This window comes from Coffea eugenioides, chromosome 3 (genome assembly GCF_003713205.1).
Source record: "Coffea eugenioides isolate CCC68of chromosome 3, Ceug_1.0, whole genome shotgun sequence".
Classification (NCBI taxonomy): domain Eukaryota; kingdom Viridiplantae; phylum Streptophyta; class Magnoliopsida; order Gentianales; family Rubiaceae; genus Coffea; species Coffea eugenioides.
In genome coordinates this window covers 9,958,298-9,978,834 of record NC_040037.1, presented here as the reverse complement: position 1 = coordinate 9,978,834, position 20,537 = coordinate 9,958,298, and the positions used below count along the sequence as shown (strand labels likewise).

Sequence of the window (20,537 nt, the reverse complement as noted above, 5' to 3'; positions counted from 1 at the left end):
AGACTCATATTTTTCCTAATGATCAATGGGCAGGTGCAAATTGTGGAACTTATTTTGCCTCAAGTTATTCAACCGACACATGCCCCACATTTCAAGATGGCCTAAGTGCTCCAATCGATACTTTTGGAGATTTTTCATCTCAATATCAAATGTGGCCGATGGATTTTCAACAACAAGAGTTTCAACCACCATCATCCATGCCAGGTCCATCTCTAGAAGAAATGATGAAGCAGTTAATTGCTAATCAACAAAAGACGAATTCTGACCTACAAAGCATGCGGAATCAATGGAGACAAGTGCAATCATTGCAAACTCAAGTAAATCAATTGATGATAGCACTTAACCGCTTAGAATCCCAAGTCCAAGGAAGACTTTCAAATTATGAAGAATTGCCCTCACAGACCATCGTCGACGTTAAGAAAGATGAGGATGTATTTACCCGAACAAATGACATGGAATTGCAAGAGTTTCAAGAAAATGGATCTAAAGATGCAATTGAAAAGAAAGTTGAAGTGCAAGAAATGAGGCCTCAACATCAACTCGTTCAAGTGAATGAATCCAGTAAACAAACTCCAAATGCGGTGACATCTCCTCCATTCCTTAATCAAGATTCTCCTACCTCTTATTCTTCAATTCTTGTTAGTGAGATGGACTTTATTATACTAGAAAATTTTGAATTTCATGACAGGAATAAGTTAAGAGCAGCGATGGCAAAATATTTTGGGCCAATAAATGCGCGTGGTGGAGGAGTGAGTGAAGAATCTAGATTAGTGTTGACCGGTTTGGCACCATCTACTAGTTCACGGAAGCTCAAGAATTACTCTATTTACGAGGGCTATCAGGATTATATAGAGAATGAAGTACTGAAACGAGCCACAAGATTTTATCCTCCCTGAATAAATATGGCAATGTCTAGCCAAAGACATTAAAGAAAGGCGTTTTTTGGGAGGCAACCCAAATATTGATTTTATTATTTTTCGTTGTTCATTTCTTTCATTTTTCGTTTCTCAGTTGAGTAGTAATCGGTCTTCATATTTTTTTCCACTGTGGCAGGAAGTGCAATCTTGACGTGCCCACGCCATGTTAGTGATCCCTGAGGTCAGTGGACGTTTTATAATCTTGGCGTGACCACACGGTGTTTGTGTCTCTTGAGATTAGTGGACGTTTTACAATCTTAGCGTGCCCACACGGTGTTTGACGACCCAAAACATGAATTCAAAAAAAAAAATTTATTTTCCTTTTAAACCTTCAGTTTTGTGTTTTCTTCAAAAATTCAAATTTTGAAAATTAAATTCAAAAAAAAAATTTACAAAAAAAGAGAAAAAATAGACCAATAGCTATAATAATAATTATTATTATTATTTTTCTCCTTTCTTTTTCTCTTTTCTTTCTCTTTCTTTCTTTCTTCTTTTTTCTTTCTTTCTTTCTTTTCTTTCTTCCCTTTCCTTTTTTTCTTCTTGTCCACCGCTTCCCCTGTTTTTCCCCCTTTCTTTCTTTCCTTTCGCACGCCGCCGCCCACGCTCCTCCTCTCCTCCTCGCGGGCCGCCAGCGTACTTCCAGCAACCACCACCAACTCTCCTCCAGCTCGCCGAGCTTCCCTCCAGCTCCAGCTTCACCTCGCGGCCATCACCAGCTCTCCTAAGGTCGCACGCCGCCAGCAGCTCCATCGTGCGACCTTCTCCTTGCGCGAGCTCTACCTGTGCGAACCACTACCAGCCCGCAACCGCCGCTGAATGGCCACCCTCCACCAGCGGCTGCAACCTCGCGCGCCACCAGCTCCAACCCACGCCGCCGCCTACATCTGCCTCCAGCTGCGCGCCGCCAACCCTCCATCTCTCTCTCTCTCTCTCACCTCGCGTCCCACCACCATCGCAAGCTCCACCCCAGCTTGCCGCCAACTGCAGTCGCCCTCTCCACCTCACTGGTGCACCTCCACCAGCTCATCGCAGCTTCTACCTCCACCACGGACCTCCACTAGCCATCGCCTCCTGACGCCAGCCGCCGCTGCTCCACTGCTCCACAGCTCCACCACCCAAGGTCGCTGCCCCTCCATCGTGCAACCATCATCTGCTTGGTACCTCTGATATGAGGCGGAGGTATTTGTTTTTCCCAATTTATTGGCTAACTTTCTAGGGTAAATTACTTATTTTTGGAGTACTATTCCTGGAATAGATTTCTAGATTGAATTGGGCAGAGACTCTGGGTACTATGTTGAATTTTGGTTTACAGGTCCCTGTTAAATTATTTTACTGAATTCTTGAGATTGATATTTTCTAGACCCTCTGATAGCTATTTTATTTGGAAGATATTGGGAGTTGATTTTGGGGGTTTTCTGCTTTTGTGGGGCGTTCGTTGTGATTTTGGGTTGGGCATTTAGGTGCCGCTTCTGTGTACCATTGGTTGCAATTTGTAAGAGATTCTTGTGGTTGCTTTAATTTTGCTCTGCTTTAATTTTTTGTTATGCACCATTGACTGTTAGGCTTTTGTGCTGAAAGTGTTGCTCCTGTTAGTCTCCGAACTACTGTTGCTGGAATTTCCTTTTTCTTGGGTAATTTGCTGATTTTGGTAGGTTGAGTTGGGTATTTGACTGTCCAATTGGAGACAGTTGTTGAGGTTGTGGGTGAAATTGTGTCCAATTATTGAAATTTGTTATTTTGACTAGCACTAGCACCGCTCTTAGTTTGTTCGACTTGTTGTTTTGGTGCATTGTTGGGAGCTGTGCTCTGGTATTGTGGGGTACTTTCTGCGTCTGTTTGTTGAATTGGAAGGCTACTGTGTCCCTTCCTTTGCTTATTGCTGATCGATTGTGCCTAATTGACTTGCTTGGAGACTGTTTGCATTTGCTTGTTGAAGTAGGTTGCTTTTATTTGCCTTGTGTGGGAGTATTTTGTCCTTTTCATTTCAATTGCTAAATTCATTGGAGCACCTGCTGCGATTTTTGGGTGCATTGTTATTGCATTTGGCTAAGTAGGGGACCGCCCAGGGGCCGACGACTGGCAACAACTCCAGATGTGAGTTGAGAAACTAGAGACTCGGATGACCCACTTTGACGTCAACCTGCATAACATGGCGCAGAATTTGGTGGCATTTATGCACCATGCAGGCCTTGATCCACAATTTCCACCTGAATCGCCCCTGTTTTGACAACTTCAGGGAAGTATCGTTGCCCTTCTCCTTCCTTTTGCTGTTAGTTTATTACATTGAGGGCAATGTGTGAATTAGGTGTGAGGGGGGATCAGTTTGGGTGCTAGTATTTTTAGTTTTTAGGTTCTAGAGGTTTTTCCTTTGTTTTAGTTTGATATTTATCTCCTTTTTCGTTTATTTTCTTTTCTTTTTTTTCTAGTGGTCAGTCTTCATATGAATACCAAGTTTGATACTGGATTGTTGTCTCTAATTCTGCTATTGCCAAGTTTATTAATAAAAAGGTATCATGTTGATGTGGTTGAGTTCAGGAACATCTCTTTGGTGAATATCAATAATTGCTTAACTTTTCCAATTTTCGGTTAACTTTTCTAGGCATAGGGAATGATTGTTGGCATTTTTCATGTGAATTGGTCCAGTTATTAATTTTAGTTCTCCATGTTTGGAAATTTGAGGCTGGCTGCTGTTATTTTTGTATTATTTTTAGTTATTGTGCTATATGGTTGTAAATAAGAGTTGACTGTACTCCGCTAGTGATTAGTACCGAGTAACCGGGGATCTTCACCTAAAGTGTTGATTCTCGCGTCAAAAGGTAGTAGTTACTATGAGTGCGTGGTCTCGTAGCGATTGGAGCTGAGTAACCAGGTTCCTCCATCTGACAAATGTTGGAGTTCGCGTCAAAAGATTCCAAGGGCTATAGACTAAGTCTTTTGTTACTCAAAAATAAAAACAAAAAAAAGTAAAGTAAAGATTGTGTTAGTATGCGAATAAGTCAGCTTGCCGGTTTGTGATCTTAATGTCGAGATTTTGGTTAATAATTGGACAATTTGCTGATAAATGTGAGCAACCATTCCTTTTTCTTAGATTAGTTTGCTTTAAATTGGAGGAGTTGGTGGTTGGGAAGCTAACCGGGGTGGTTTTTCTTAGATGTTAACTTGTGATGCTTGATATATGTTTTTCTGGGTATCTTGGCAATACGGTAGTTGGAGCAATAGCCATTGTAAAATTTTGGTGTTCAAACGCTGTTCTCATGCTTGAGGGCAAGCATGATTTAGGTGTGGGGGGAATTGATAGGGTATTATTTGTTAGCAATTTTATTATTAATTTTCCTTTTGTTCTTGCCAAATATTGTTTTAATTAGTAATATTTACTTATATTTGGTATTTGGAGTCAATTTCAGGGAGTGGAACAGAAAACTACAAAAAAATGAGAGACTTTCTGGGAACTTCAAACAAGCCACAAACTTGGCCCACATGGTGATATGGATGATTGCATTTCTTTTGGCTAATTGGGAGTGTCTTGAGTACTTAAGAGTCCTAAGAGCAATGAAAGACGAAAAAGAGGTGGAAACATCAAGAGGCCTTGCCTTTTGTACTTTGATTTTGAATCTGCGGCGGGGACCACAGGAAAGCATTGAGTCATTTTTAGCTTTGGAAGGAAAGAAACGTAGGAAGCTTTGGCAGTTGCTTGTTCCATATCCGGCGGGACCACGGAGAGAAGTGAGGTAATTTGTTTTAGATTAGGAAACAATTCTTTTCCTTTGGTCGGGCAATTATTCAGGGGCCGCTGCTTTATCTTTAGGAATTGGGAGTTTTTCCCATTATTCTTACTTTACCGTTTTTCCTTATCTCAATTTCGGGGACAATGGCTGCAATTACTTCTGCAATTTTGCATGGGATTTCCTCCATGAAGATGAACTAATTCATTTTTTCTAGTCGAAAGTCAATTTGAGGACTCGGTTCCGAACATCTGTGAGATCTAATTATTTTACTTATTTCTTTTATTTATTGATATTTGTGCGTTTCCTGATTTAATTGCTTATGCTTGTTATGTTATTTGAATGTCAAGGGTCCGATATTCGAATTAACTTAACGATCTAATGCCAAATTGATTGATTGAATCCTTAATTGTTCAATCGATTAATACCAGTGGCGACTAGCGTGATTGGTTTCATGTTAGGGAATCGTATGATCTAATTTAAACAAACCCTCGTAGCGTGTTTGTTGGTTAGAGTTGGACTTTTCTAATTATTAATGCAACCGAGTAATTAAATCCTACGATTTTACCTAGGGTTATGACAGGTGCCGAACCTATGCAATAATAAGTACCTACTCGAGAAAAATACAGATTTTGTATATAGCGGTGAGTAGGGTCGAATCCACAGGGATTGAGGATAATTCGTTTCTTCTAGAGTCCAAGGTATGGGGGGTTTTGGATTAAATGCTAACTAAATAAATTAAATGCAGAAAATAAATAAAAGGAATAATTATTGGAGAAACTCTAGCCAAGGGTACACTTCAGAAATGGTTCAGGCACTGATCATTGATCACAGATAATTCCACATTTATTAATAGATTAGTTATAGTTGTCATGCACGCGATAAACAACCAACCCTTCCTTAATTTGTCGATAGCCAAGGTACGACCGTTGACTATTTCTCTAATCAGAAAACAACCCTAGGTACGACCGTAGGATTTAATTTCTAGATTTGCATTAATAATTAGAAAGGCCCAATCCTAACTAACAAACACGCTACGAGGGTTTGTTTAAGTTAGATCGTATGTTCCCCTGTCATAAACCCAATTACGCCAGTTGCTACCGAGATAGGGATAACAAACAATTACGGATTCAATTACCCCTATTTAGCAAAATAGCCTATATGAATAATTAAATATTGCGCATATATTCAATCACTCACACGAGCTATAGCAATTAAAAGCAGGAAACATATAAATACCAATAAATTAAGGAAGCAATTAAAATAAATTAGATCTCACAGTAATTGTTGAACCAAATCTTTAGTTGTCCCCTTGACTAGAAAAGCTTAACCACGCCTCATGAGAAAATCTCCCCGTTGGGGAATATTGTCGAACACCTGGCGTGTGTCAGAGGCCAGTCTAAGGAAAGAAAGAAAAGAAACTAAAACTAAACTAAAACTAGAGATGTCCTTTGCTTCTGTACGTTGTCCCCTTTTAAAGAGCCAAAAGAAAGATGACTAAAGGCTATCTAGGTGGTCCCCACACATGTGGAAAAAGCCTCCCAAAATACTTCTTGTTCCAAGTCTCTTTACATAGCTTTCTCTGAAGAGCCCAAATGACTTATAGCTTTGTGGTCCCCCACCAATTCAAGGGCCCAAGGATTGAAGCCCTTAGAAGTCTCCATATTTTTCACAAAGTCCCTCATTTTTTGTAGTTTTCTGCTTCATTTCTGAAATTGATTCCAAATACCAAATATGAGTAAATATCAGCAATTAACACAATATTTGTCAGGGATAGAAGGGAAAATTAATAATAAAAATACTAACAAATTATACCCTATCAATTCTCCCCACACCTGAATCATGCTTGCCCTCAAGCATGGGAGCAGCAATTGAACACCAAAATTTTGACAATGGCTATCGCTCTAACTACCGTATTGCCAAGATATCTAGAAAAATATATATCACGCATCACAGTTAAGATCCAAGAAAGACCACCCCGGTTAGCTTCCCAACCACCAACTCCTCCAATTTAAAGCAAACTAATCTAAGAAAAAGGAATGGTTGCTCACATTTATCAGCAAATGGTCCAACTATTAACCAAAATCTCGACATTGAGATCACAAACTGGCAAGCTGACTTATTCACATACTAACACAATCTTTATTTTATTATTTTTTTCTTTTTGTTTTTTTTTTGTTTCTTTTTCTCTTTTTTTTTTTAAATAACAAAAGACTTAGTCTATAGCCCTTAGAGCCTTTTGACGCGAACTCCAACATTTGATAGATGGAGGAGCCCGGTTATTCAACTCTAATTGCTACGGGACCACGCACTCATAGCAACTACTACCTTTTGACGCGAAAATCAACACTTTAGGTGAAAATCCCCGGTTACTCAGTAGTAACAACTAGTAGAGTACAGTCACCTCTTATTTATGATAACATACCACAATAACTAGAAAATATCACAAAAATAACAGCAGCCAGCCTCAAATTTTCAAACATGGAGAACTAAAATTAATAATTGGACCAATTCACATGAAAAATGCCAACAATCATTCCCTATGCCTAGAAAAGTTAACCAAAAATTGAAAAAGTTAAGCAATTATTGATATTCACCAAAGAGATGTTTCTGAACTCAACCACATCAACTTGATACCCTTTTATTAATAACACTTGGCAATAGCAGAATTAGAGACAACAATCCGGTATCAAAACTTGGTATTCATTTAAGGACTGACCACTAGAAAGAAAAAGAAAATAAAATAAACAAAAAATAGAACAAATAACAAAAATAAAGGAAAACATGTAAAAACTAAAAATTAGAAATACTAGCTGTACCACAGCTGTCCCCCCCACACCTAAGTCCGACATTGCCCTCAATGGAGGTAATATAGCAATTAAAGTGAAGAGAAAATCGAAACTTCCCTCTCAAGTGGCCACGGGATAGGCGGGAACGGGGGGGGGGTGAAGCAGACATGGTGGAAGTACGCGGCCAGGTTCTTCGGGATTGGCGCCACCTGGCATCAGAGGTCATCGGTGGGAGAGGCCACTTAGCAAATTCAAAACAATAACAATTTAATAGCCACCGGTGCTTCCCTCGTAGACAACCCAATCAACAAAATGCACAACCCATGCACCTAGAGACTATACAAATATCCCAACAATACAGCAATTTCAATCAATACTCATTGGTGGCCCCAATTGGGTCAAATGCAGGAACAATGCAGGCCAAAAGCGCAACAAATGCTCCAAAGATTTAGCAATTGAAATCAATAGAGAGAGTACTCCCAGCAAGTCAATTAGACTTAATCGATCAGCAATAAGCAAAAGAAGGGACACAGTAGCCTTCCAATTCAACTAATGAACGCAGAAAAGTACCCACAATACTCGGACACAATCCCACTAATGCACCAAAATAACTATTCAAACAAACTCAGAGTGATGCCGGTTTCTACTCAAAACAACAAATCACAACAATTGGACACAAATCCAGCCAAGATCTCAACAACTGGTTTCAAATTGGCAGCCAAGTACCCAATTCAACGATCAAAACTAACAATTGGGCCAAGCAAAAGGCAATGGCAACAACCAATGGAATCAAATAGGCAGTCCAGCACAGATGATTAAGAAATGGAAAGCAACCCTGCAACCAGTACCACTGGTGCACAGACAGGAAAGAATTAAATTCAATAGCAGCAATTCAAATGCAAGAACCTTAACTTCAAAATAAGCAAATATCTTCAAATATAAGCCACAACGATAGGCAAAAGATCTCAACCAGTACCACTGGTGAGTCGCAGGGAAAAAGTAATCAAAAGGCTAGCTTTTCAACAAATAGCAGAAAATACCCCCACTTTGGCAGCAATTAAACCCAAATCTATCCCAAAAGTTCCCCCAGAAAATGCCTAAAGCACCCCCTGCTTTATCCAAACACTCAATCACAGGGTGGACTCAATCACAAATGCCCAGTAATCACAACTCGCTTAATTAGGCAATCCAGAACACAGATTATCAGATGTTAAACAACTACCATCACCAGTACCACTGGTGAGTGTATAGGGAGAAATTAAAGCAAATAACCAACCTAGTGAACGAAATAGATTCGAACACCCAAGTAGTGCCAAAGATGAGCTGAAATTAAAGCCAGAAGCAATTGGCAACTTACTCCCAAAGTACCCCCAAATATCGCAGCAGTTTAACTCAACTCTACCCACAATTAGCCCCAGAAAATGTCTAAAATCACTGCCTGCTGTTTTCCAACAAGAAGCCCAAGAAACTAAAACGCAAATTCCAGCAATTTAAGGACTAGAGAAATACAAATCAAGGTGAAAATTCGAATACCTCCACCTGCCAATTTTGGGTAGGTGGTGACGCGCGGCAATGGAGGAGATGTGCGCGGTTGCAGGAGAGGCCGGCAGAAGCAGGAGTCGCGTGCGGCTTAGGTGGTGGTGCTGATGTAGAGGCAGCGGCAGCGGGGGCGGACGATTGACGTGGGCCGAGCTGCAAGCTGGCACGGCGCTGTAGGGCTCGCGGCAGCTCCTGGCCGCGAGGTGAAGCTGCTCGTGGTGGAGGGTGGCGGTGCAGCGGCGGTCGCGAGCTGATGGAGGCTGTTAGCGGCGGACTGAGCTGAGGGAGAGGCGGCGGCAAGCTGGTGGAGAGTAGCAGCGGCGCGGGCTGGGCTGCTCGCTGTCGGCTTGGCTCACGGGCGGCGTGCGGCGTGGATTTGGTGATGGAAGAGATTGAGCTGAGGTGGAGGTGGTCAAGAGAGTGGAGCTGGTGGAGGTCGCGCAGGGGAGGCTGCGCACGAGGGCGCGACGGCGTTGGGCTCAGGCGGCGTGCGGCGCGCTGCGGATTGGGTCTCGGTCAAAGAAGAAAAGAAAAGGAGAAGAAGAAGGAAGCGGCGAAGAAGAGGAATAAAAGAGAAAGAAAGAAGAAAAAAAAAAAGAAAGAAAGAAAAAGAAGAAAGAAAAAAAAATGAAAGGAAGAAAAAAAATGGAAAATTTTTTTTTTTTTCAAAAACTATCCGAACGTAGATCTGAAATCTGAAATTATTTTTTTTTTGAAAGTAATAATAATAAACAATAATAATAATAATAATAATTTTTTTTTTTTTATAAAAAACATGGTTTGGGTCGTCCAATACCGCGCGGGCACGCCAAGATTGGTCTTCGTCCTCTGGTCTCAGAAAACACAAACACCGCGCGGGCACGCCAAGATTTCACTTCCTGGTCACAGTGGAGGAGATATTAGCCTTGATACTACCCAATGGAGAAACGACAAAACGAAAGAAATAAACAACTAAAACCAATAAAATCAATATTCGGGTTGCCTCCCAAACGAGCGCCTTTCTTTAATGTCTTTAGCTAGACATGCTATGCTTGTTCACGGAGGATAAAATCTTGTAGCTCGTTTCAATGTTTCATCTTCAATGCGATCCTGGTAACCTTCATAGATGGAGTAATCTTTGAGCACACGAGTTACGGTCTTCCATGGACTAGTTGAGGGCACCAAATAAGTCAACAATGATCTGCATTCTCCACTCACTCCTCCATCACACGCATTCATTGGTTCAAGATATTTTGCCATCTCCACTCTTAACTTATTCCTGTCATGAAATTTTAAATTTTCTGGTATAATAAAATCAATTTCAGTAACAGGAGTTGAAGAATAGGAGTCAGGAAAATATTGATTAAGGAGTGGAGAAGATGTCACCGCATTTGGAGATTGTCCACTGGATTCATTCACTTGGATGAGTTGCGGTTGGGGTTCCATTTCTTCATTTTCGGCTTCTTTTTCAACTGCATCTGTAGATCTCTCATTTTGACACTCTTGCATCTCCTCATCACTAGTCAAGCAAATTGCACTCTTATTTTCTTCAAAATCAACAATGGTTTTCGAGGGCAATTCTTCAATTTGAGAAGCCACCAATCGATTTATTCTGGATGTCAATAGACATATTTGATCTTCCAGATTACTCATTGCATCCTTCATCATCTCATTTCTCATTCGTGTCTCCTGTTGGAATTGATATGTATTAGTAGCTAATGATTCAACTATTTCTTCAAGAGACATACCTGACATAGATGATGATTCTGGAGACTCATACTGCTGAAAATTCATTGGCCCCGTTGTATAATTATAATCGGAGTTATCCCACCATTCTTGATCATACCCGTTTGGATTAGGGTTATACCACGTTTGAGACCAGGGTGAAAAATCTCCATAATTATTGAGGGGGACACTCAGATTATCTTGATATTCGGGGCACATACCGGTTGAATGATCCCTGGCATAACAAATTTTACAGGTTGCAGCAGCCATTCTTTCTCTAATAGAGTTCAGTGCCTCTGAATATGCAAACTTAGAAAAGAAACTAGTCTCATCGCCTTCCCGAAAACAAAATCCATTATATCACCAAAATACGGAGTGTTAGAAGCCATAAACTATATAAAAAAAAAATAAAAAAAATAAGAGAAAAATAAATTAAAAATGAAAACAAGATGAACTCAAAAAGAAACAAATTAATCTGACACCAGTCCCCGGCAACGGCGCCAAAAATTGACAGGTGCCGAACCTGTGCAATAATAAGTACCTACTCGAGAAAAATACAGATTTTGTATATAGCGGTGAGTAGGGTCGAATCCACAGGGACTGGGGATAATTCGTTTCTTCTAGAGTCCAAGGTATGGGGGGTTTTGGATTAAATGCTAACTAAATAAATTAAATGCAGAAAATAAATAAAAGGAATAATTATTGGAGAAACTCTAGCCAAGGGTACACTTCAGAAATGGTTCAGGCACTGATCATTGATTCACAGATAATTCCACATTTATTAATAGATTAGTTATAGTTGTCATGCACGCGATAAACAACCAACCCTTCCTTAATTTGTCGATAGCCAAGGTACGACCGTTGACTATTTCTCTAATCAGGAAACAACCCTAGGTACGACCGTAGGATTTAATTTCTAGATTTGCATTAATAATTAGAAAGGCCCAATCCTAACTAACAAACACGCTACGAGGGTTTGTTTAAGTTAGATCGTATGTTCCCCTGTCATAAACCCAATTACGCCAGTTGCTACTGAGATAGGGATAACGAACAATTACGGATTCAATTACCCCTATTTAGCAAAATAGCCTATATGAATAATTAAATATTGCGCATCTATTCAATCACTCACACGAGCTATAGCAATTAAAAGCAGGAAACATATAAATACCAATAAATTAAGGAAGCAATTAAAATAAATTAGATCTCACAGTAATTGTTGAACCAAATCTTTAGTTGTCCCCTTGACTAGAAAAGCTTAACCACGCCTCATGAGAAAATCTCCCCGTTGGGGAATATTGTCGAACACCTGGCGTGTGTCAGAGGCCAGTCTAAGGAAAGAAAGAAAAGAAACTAAAACTAAACTAAAACTAGAGATGTCCTTTGCTTCTGTACGTTGTCCCCTTTTAAAGAGCCAAAAGAAAGATGACTAAAGGCTATCTAGGTGGTCCCCACACATGTGGAAAAAGCCTCCCAAAATACTTCTTGTTCCAAGTCTCTTTACATAGCTTTCTCTGAAGAGCCCAAATGACTTATAGCTTTGTGGTCCCCCACCAATTCAAGGGCCCAAGGATTGAAGCCCTTAGAAGTCTCCATATTTTTCACAAAGTCCCTCATTTTTTGTAGTTTTCTGCTTCATTTCTGAAATTGATTCCAAATACCAAATATGAGTAAATATCAGCAATTAACACAATATTTGTCAGGGATAGAAGGGAAAATTAATAATAAAAATACTAACAAATTATACCCTATCAGGTTATTTCTTGGTTTGAGAAATAGTTAACGGTCGTACCTTAACTATCGAGAAATTAAGGAAAGGATGGTTGTTCATCGCGTGTATGACAACTATAACTAATCTAGTAATGACTAATTGAATTATCTTTGCATCGATGATCAGTTGAATGGACCGTGTCTGAAAAGTTGCACCTTTGGCTAGAGTCATATTGGTTATTGATTAATTCTTGTTTATTTCTATTAGTTGTTTCATTAGTTAGTTAATTAGTAATTTTATATTTTCCAAAAATCCCCCATTGTTAATTTGAACTCTAAAGGAGACAAATATCCCCAGTTCCTGTGGATTCGACCCTACTTATCACTATCTACAGAAATTATATTTTGTTTGAGCAGGTATTTATTATTGCACAGGTTCGGCACCTGTCACTCCGAGAGAACCAATTTTCAGTTATAATTCCCGAAGAGCTTGGAAACCTGAAAAAGTTGGTAGTTTTGGATTTGGATCAAAATCGATTTTCTGCTCCATTGCCAGATCTACTATGTCAAAATGGAACCCTCCAAAACATTACTGTATCTGAGAACATGCTCACAGGTCCAATCCCTAGAAGCTTGAAAAATTGCTCAAGCTTAATTAGGGCCCGCTTCAATGGGAACCATTCCTATGGTAACTTGTCGGAAATGTTTGGCATCTATCCCTTCCTGGATTTCATAGATCTCAGCAACAACGAATTCCATGGGGAATTCTCCAGCAGCTGGGGAAAATGCAAAAGCTTGACAACCCTGAAGGTTGGAAAGAACAACATCACAGGTGGTATACCTCCAGAAATTGGAACTTTAACTCAATTACATGCACTTTATCTTTCTTCAAATTATTTGTCTGGGGAGATACCAAGAGGAGTTGGGAAGTTGGCTTCTATGCTTAATCTATATTTGCATGACAACCAACTCACTGGCAGTATACCTCAGGAGTTGGGAATGCTAACAAAACTTCTTTATCTAGACCTATCCACAAACTCCTTTAATGGACCTATTCTAGAACATTTGGGAGATTTGAGGTACTTGTTTCACATGAACTTGAGCAACAACATTTTCACCCAAAAGATTCCATTCCAAATTGGGAAGTTGACCCAACTTTCTAAACTGGATTTGAGTCGAAATTTCTTCACAGGAGAGATACCATTTGAGTTCCTAAGTTTGCAAAATCTGGGAACATTGGATCTCTCACACAATAACCTCTCTGGTGTAATCCCAAAGGCTTTAGTAAAATTGCCTGGTTTATTGCACATTAATAGTTCATTCAATAATTTAGAGGGTCCAATTCCGAGTGGTAGAGCCTTTATGAATTTAACCATAGAGGAAGTACAGGGAAATAAAGGTCTATGCGGCAATATTACAGGGTTACCAGCTTGTGGAAGTTCCCCGTTGATTAAAAAGCATGTCAAGGATAAGCAGAAGAAACTTCTTGTCACAATTTTATGTCCTCTTCTGGGATCATTCCTACTTCTTTGTGCATTCTATGGTGGTCTCAGATTGCATGATCAATGGAGAAAAAGTTCAGGAACAGAAGATATGGATATGAAGAAGGGCAATTTTTTTCTGTATGTTCTTATGACGGGAAAGCATTGTATAAAGAAATAGTAATGGCTACAGAAGAGTTCAATGACATATTTTGCATTGGGAAAGGGGATTATGGAAGTGTTTATAGAGCAGAGCTTCCATCAGGCGATGTGATAGCCGTAAAGAAGCTTTACCATGTGCCTGAGATGGCGATGCATAGAAGTTTCTTGAATGAGATAAAGGCCTTGACAGAAATCAAGCATCGAAACATTGTGAAACTCTTTGGCTTCTGCTCAAATTCTCGGCACTCATTTTTGGTTTATGAGTACCATGAAAGAGGAAGCTTGGCAAAAATTTTGAGCATGGAAGAAGAAGCTATGGAGTTAGACTGGCAGAAGAGGTTGAAAATCATCAAAGGCATCGCTCATGCTTTATCTTACATGCATCATGATTGTTCACCAGCAATTGTACATCGAGACTTATCAAGCAACAACATTTTGCTTGATCCAGAATATGAGGCTCACATTTCTGATTTTGGTACTTCTAAGTTTCTGAAAATAGATTCATCTAATTGGAGTTCTCTTGCAGGCACATATGGATATGTTGCACTAGGTAATAAATGTTTCTTTCTTGCATCAATTTTTTTAGCTATTAAATTCAGGTATGATCACATGTTGTCACAACATGGTTTTCCATTTGTACCTTGCAGAATTTGCCTACACAATGAAAGTAACTGAAACGTGTGATGTTTATAGCTTTGGGCTCCTGACAATGGAAGTAATCAAAGGAAAGCATTCTGGTGACTTGATTGCTTATCTAATGTCTTCGAAGCCTGAAAACATAGAACTGAAAGACTTGCTCGATCAAAGACTTCTGTACCCCAGTCAAGAAATTGAAAGGAGTCTGAAATCCGTTCTCAAACTAGTAAGAACTTGTCTACATGTTGATCCTCAATTTAGGCCAACAATGCTCTTTATTACCAGGTTGTTATCAACTGGTGCATCATATGAGTAAGATCTTTGTGAGTAAACGTGGCCATATGAATCTTTTTTTTTTCCTTCTCCTTTTCTGTTAAATTAATAGATGCAGCAGATATGTAGACTCTGAGTGATGTTACATTATTCTTGCCTCCTGTTAACTGCAGACTGCAGTGTCTCCTTTTCCTACAATATAGTACTATCAGGCATCAGCAGAAGATAATATGATGAATATGGCAGCTTAGTTAGAGGATCAAGTTTCTGCGTAAACCAAGTTGTCGTGGCAGCTTAAAAAAGGAGGAAAAAAATAAAAAGGTTGCCGTGGCAGCTGTGTATTGGAAAGTGAGCTGCTGAGTATGTATTGTGTGTGAAAATAAACCATCCATAGCCAACAGACTTCGGGAGGTTTTTTAGGGGAAAATGGATACCAAATACGGTATAGTGATCAGATCTAGGTTTTGATAAAGTATAGCAACCAGCAGCACACTTTATCCAAAGTGATAATTTTAGAGTAAATCTTATGTACACTTATTTGCAATTCAAAGTGATACACTTATTTTAGAGCAAATGTTATCCAAAGTGATACACTTATTTGGAATTCAAACTGTATGCCGAATTAGAGTCTTCCGTTTTACTAGTTTTTGATCTTCGTTCATTGTCTCATTGAAAATCTCTGTTCAACTATCCACAACTTGGACTTTTTTCCCAAGTAAATTCCTTTATTTGTCTACCAATTGTTTTGAACTAAATTTTAAACTTATAGAATTCGTTAAATTTAACGGAATTCAGTAAACATAACGGTAAACTTAACGAAATCTGGTAAGTTTAACAGCTGAAACCGTCATTTTCGTTAAGTTTAACGAATTCTGTTAGTTTACAATTTAGTTCAAAACATGAGGTGTCGTTTTGTATGTTTTGAAACTACGGGGGCTTTTCTGTGTATTAGATATACCACAGAGGTTTTTTTGTTTTTAACCCTTAAATAATAGACACAAATATGGGAATTCTAAAATCAAAGAAGTGGATTATCTATTAGTCTTTTCTTGTCGCTTAAGCCATAGATTTCTATATTTTGTAAGGCTTATAAAAATAGTTTCTATGGATAATGTTGTCATTATGGCATCAAAGACTACTCAAAAAATATTGATGGAAGAGAGAAAAACAGAGACAAAAAGGAAGGATTGACAATAAGAGAAGAAAAGGGAAAAGACACAAGAAAAGAATTAAAGCATGGGCAATAAAAAAATTGAGAGGGGATTAGGTGAAGGGGAAAATCTTGGAGATGTGCAAGAATAGGAAGGACAAAGTTTAACCTTAAAATGGATTTTTCGTTGGAGAGGTCTTGATAATAGATCATAAAGACAGCTACAAAGTAGTATCTAACATTATCCAATTTAGTCCTTAAAGTACTCCCACTTAGACATAAAATCATTCTCACTTTTTTAATGATGTTACTTAAGTGGGGCAAATTTATAGTTTAAGATCTAAAGTGTCTCATTTTTAAGTTTAAGGACTAAAGTGAGAATTTAGATATAGTTGAAGGGTGTAAATTGGAATTAAACCAAAGAATATTATCAATATGGATGAGCATTTAAAAGCAAATTGTAAATGTTTTACTGTGCCATGTATTTCAAATAAAAGATATCAGTTATTGTTTTCTCTGTCTCCTTTGATTGCTTCTTTTTTGTTTAAAATAATTGAACTTTCATTTGTTGTTTAGAGGTAGTTTACTGCATTTTGAATTTTTAGGGGGTACACTATGAGGAAAGAAAGGAAGTTTTCTAGAACGGAAAAAAAAAGGATAGGCAATTGCAAGAATCTATAACAGTTGAACACATTATGTTGATTTGCATTAGAGCAAAGTACAAAATTTGTTACCATACTTTCTTAAGTTGATGAATGTAGGAAATTTTCTCTAAGTAAAATGCACCACTGGTTACTGAACTTTTTTAAAATCTCATTTAGGTAGCTATACCATTTTTCTTGTCATGAATTGATCTACTAAATTATTAAGTGTTCATTTGGGTATTACATCTATTTTTCAGTTAAACGAGACAAAAGAAACGTTTCGTGACTATTAGTGTTTTTTTTTTTTGAATTTTTTAAAATTAAAGATAATAAATGGAAAATAATTTTTCTTTGAAAAAAGATTTACAACACAAGTCATCATTGCATTCACAAACTTTTTGGAAAAATCATAGAACTATGTTAGCCTGAAAATAAATGGATTTACATTAAAAAAAAAAAAGAAAAAGTTCAGAAAGAAACATGACAAAACTTTTAAGGAAATATTGTGTTTTTTATTTTACAAGAACTAGAAAATATTTATGATTAGAAAGGGAAATATTTCCTTAAACGTCTGTAATTTTTTTTTTTTTTGGGTTTCGTAGTTAAGTTATTTTCTTGCTAAAATACTTCTATTATTTTTCCAAAAGCTTTAAGACCAATGTCATGATACCTTGCAATACGAATCCCTTGCGGATATAGTGAACCACTCTTTGCCACAATTTTCTGTCACTATTAACTAATAAAATCGATGCTATGGCCCAATTGAACACTTCTAAGAATTTAGTGAGTCATTTGACACAAAAAAATAGTACAGTAGATTACATGAAATTTTGACTGCTGGTGTACTTTACCCTCCTTTGGTCCGATGAAGATAATACACTTTGATAGAAATTGAAACTAAAATGATACACTTTTGAATTTTTTGGCTTTTTCTTTTCACGTAAATTTTTTAGTTAATATATTTTGACTTGAAATATAAGCCCTTGCATAGCATGTCAAAATGCTAGTTTTTATAGATTAGGATATAACATTTTCTTTTAGTGCATAGCGTAATTATTGTGAAGGGCAAAAATTTTTTTTTTTGAAAAAATGCTGTTTTATATTTTTCAAGAGCCCACATCTTAAGATCAAAAGACGAAGAACATATATGGAATTAGAGGTCTTTAGCACATTAAAAGTAACCTTATATTACAATTGTAGCACAAGCGATTTTAATAAATTCATACATTAAAATCAACTCGCTTTAGAAGACGGAAGTATGAATCATCCTCCATTCAGCGACCATACTCCCCGTGACCCTCTTCGGGTCATCATCGGCAGGTTGCACTTTTTCTGCCGCAGATGTTGTGTCACCACTCCCATTTTGACCTGCAATAACAAAATATTAAGGATAAATGATCCCAATCTCTATTACATGATGCTAGATTCAAGAAGATTCCGAGCTTTTTCTTATTATTCATCCAAAGAATCTAAAGATGTGCTTATTTTTTTTTATTTCAGTGGTTCTATTTTTTTTAAAAAAAAAATGTAGCATGAGTAACTAAATCATATGCGTTGCAAGGTCTATACATGAAGGATACATAAAAAAAAAAAGCAGAACTAGCAAGCATGCAGCACAAAAAAAATAAAGACTCCATAAAATAAATAAATAAATAAAGGCTCCAATCCGTGATATTTGTCTAACCGTGAATGACACCAATCTATGGATATGAAAGATGGATCTTTAAAACTAGGAAGTGGAACTTACTTGTCCCCAGAATCTTTCTCGCTGTTGAAGGTAGGATGGATTGAGTTGAAAGCAAGAAGAGAAAGAAAAGTACTGTGATCAGAGCCTTGCTGTTGCTAGCCATTGTTTGTTATGTAAGAACCTAAGATTGTTGGTTCTATAATTATATTCCTTTCCTGATGATTGTACACAACGAACCGTACTTTTATGGCACTCGAAGACGAAGAAGAGCAGGTGCACTGGATAGCGTAAATGCCGGTGACAATTGATGCGGTCGGAGGCAATACGTCCTTGTAACTTAAAGACTTGGGTAGCTGCACATCATCATCTGGAGCAAGTCTTTTGGACCTTTCCCAATACCGGGCCGAGGCAATACGTCCTTGTAACTTGAAGACTTGGGTAGCTCCACATCATCATCTGGAGCAAGTCTTTTGGACCTTTGCCAATACAGTACCATACAGCTAGTTGGGTAGAAGTTGTTAGAGTACTAATGAATTTGTAAATATCACACCAAAGTTATCGTTATGTTAAACCAATGATATTGTATTTTAGGATTTTAGATTTTCTCACAAGTTGCACACAAATATACATACAATCAGCGCTAATACAAAATAATCTAGGCAATAAGTATTCCAAGTAGGAAAACAAAACAAAAATGCTTTGCAAGACCCGAAGATAAGAAACACATGTACGCATTAGTATCTTAAAGATAAGAAAATTGAACTAGTAAAAACCTCCTAAAATACATCGCAATAGGTAAAATTAATTACCTCCGATGAGTAGAAATTGTACATAGAGGATTTGTTTCGCGATTCATTAATCAAGACCCGAAGCATTAACTGTCTACCAAAAAATAAAATTAAATTGTGAAAGTAAGAAAGTAAATATCAAGTATATGCGTAGGTATCTTACTGTGTGTTTTAATGAGTGCCCTAAAGCATCGGTGAGAAAAATTCCAAAGTCAAAATCACTTGACCATCTTACCCTTCTTATAGTTATCACATTTGTATATTTTGGAAGGCTTATAAAAGTGGTCACCATTGATTAAAGTCATCATGATAGAGTCAATGCCAGACTATTTGAAAATTATTGATGGAGGACAAAAAGGAGAGAATAGAGAAGGGGAAGCATTAGCAATACTTAGCTATGTACAAGACTGGGAACAAGAGGGTGGAGAATTGACAATACTTAGCTATGTACAAGACTGGAGAGGGATAAATTTAATTTCAAACACGTTGTTAGGTGGCAAACACTAATTTGCTAAGGATCCACTTGAAAAACAATAATGTTTTAATGTCAAGAAGTAGAAATTTCAAGATCTTGGTGATTGGTCACCCCCCCCCCCCACCTCCCATTTCCCACGTTGAGGATATGTTGATTAAAAAAAAAAAAAGAAAATAAAGAAAGACTAGCAACACATCCTTATTCCTTAAACAGTAGGGTAGGGAACAACATCATTATCCTTAAAAAACAGGGTAGGCAATGTATCCTCATCTTGACTTGGAATTCCTCTAGACCTTTGTCAAGAAGAATTAAGGGTAGGAATGATACCATTCTTGAAGGTTGAAGGGCAGGCTTAGTCAAAAAAAAAAAATGTAAGACCCAGTCATTTTTTATGTATGTTAACTTTAGATCGTGTTCAAATAAAAGACTCGCAATGGTTTGAAATGGACAAAATTGTATAACAATTATTTAGTTGCAACCATTTGAGCCCCTATTCTTGCCAACAAGGTCCATCAACAAATTTATTTGAAAACAATCACAATTGTCGTATCCAAAAATCATTTTTACTTGATCCTTATTTAATAGGAAGGTAGTAAATTCATACCTTTCTATTCTAAATTCACAATAAAATGGTATAAGGTGTAGAATTAGGATGGAGAGTTGTGGATTTAGTCCCTCTTGACTACCTTTTTTAAACATCACCTAATTTTTATTGCAATTTATTCATCTTTGTTTGTGTATTATTCATCAGATTATATTGAAAGAACTAAAATTTCTAATAGTTGTCCAATTATATCATTACTCTTTATCTTTGTCATTAGATTAATATATTTAAAAGTCAATTCAATTCAATAACGTTA

The 20,537-nt window shown here is 37.7% G+C and overlaps 2 protein-coding genes across 2 annotated transcripts; both read left to right on the top strand.

Moving 5' to 3' along the window:
- Positions 1-1,733: 1,733 nt before the first annotated feature.
- On the top strand, positions 1,734-13,943 carry LOC113765995 (MDIS1-interacting receptor like kinase 2-like). The gene is made up of 6 exons (XM_027310228.1): positions 1,734-2,074; positions 2,230-2,327; positions 2,480-2,565; positions 2,769-2,852; positions 12,817-13,869; positions 13,935-13,943. Exons 1-6 carry the CDS (start codon positions 1,734-1,736, stop codon positions 13,941-13,943), a joined length of 1,671 nt encoding a protein of 556 aa, XP_027166029.1.
- Positions 13,944-13,946: 3 nt separating this feature from the next.
- On the top strand, positions 13,947-14,976 carry LOC113765994 (MDIS1-interacting receptor like kinase 2-like). Its single transcript, XM_027310227.1, has 2 exons — positions 13,947-14,574; positions 14,672-14,976. Exons 1-2 carry the CDS (start codon positions 13,947-13,949, stop codon positions 14,974-14,976), a joined length of 933 nt encoding a protein of 310 aa, XP_027166028.1.
- The last annotated feature ends 5,561 nt before the right edge of the window (positions 14,977-20,537 follow it).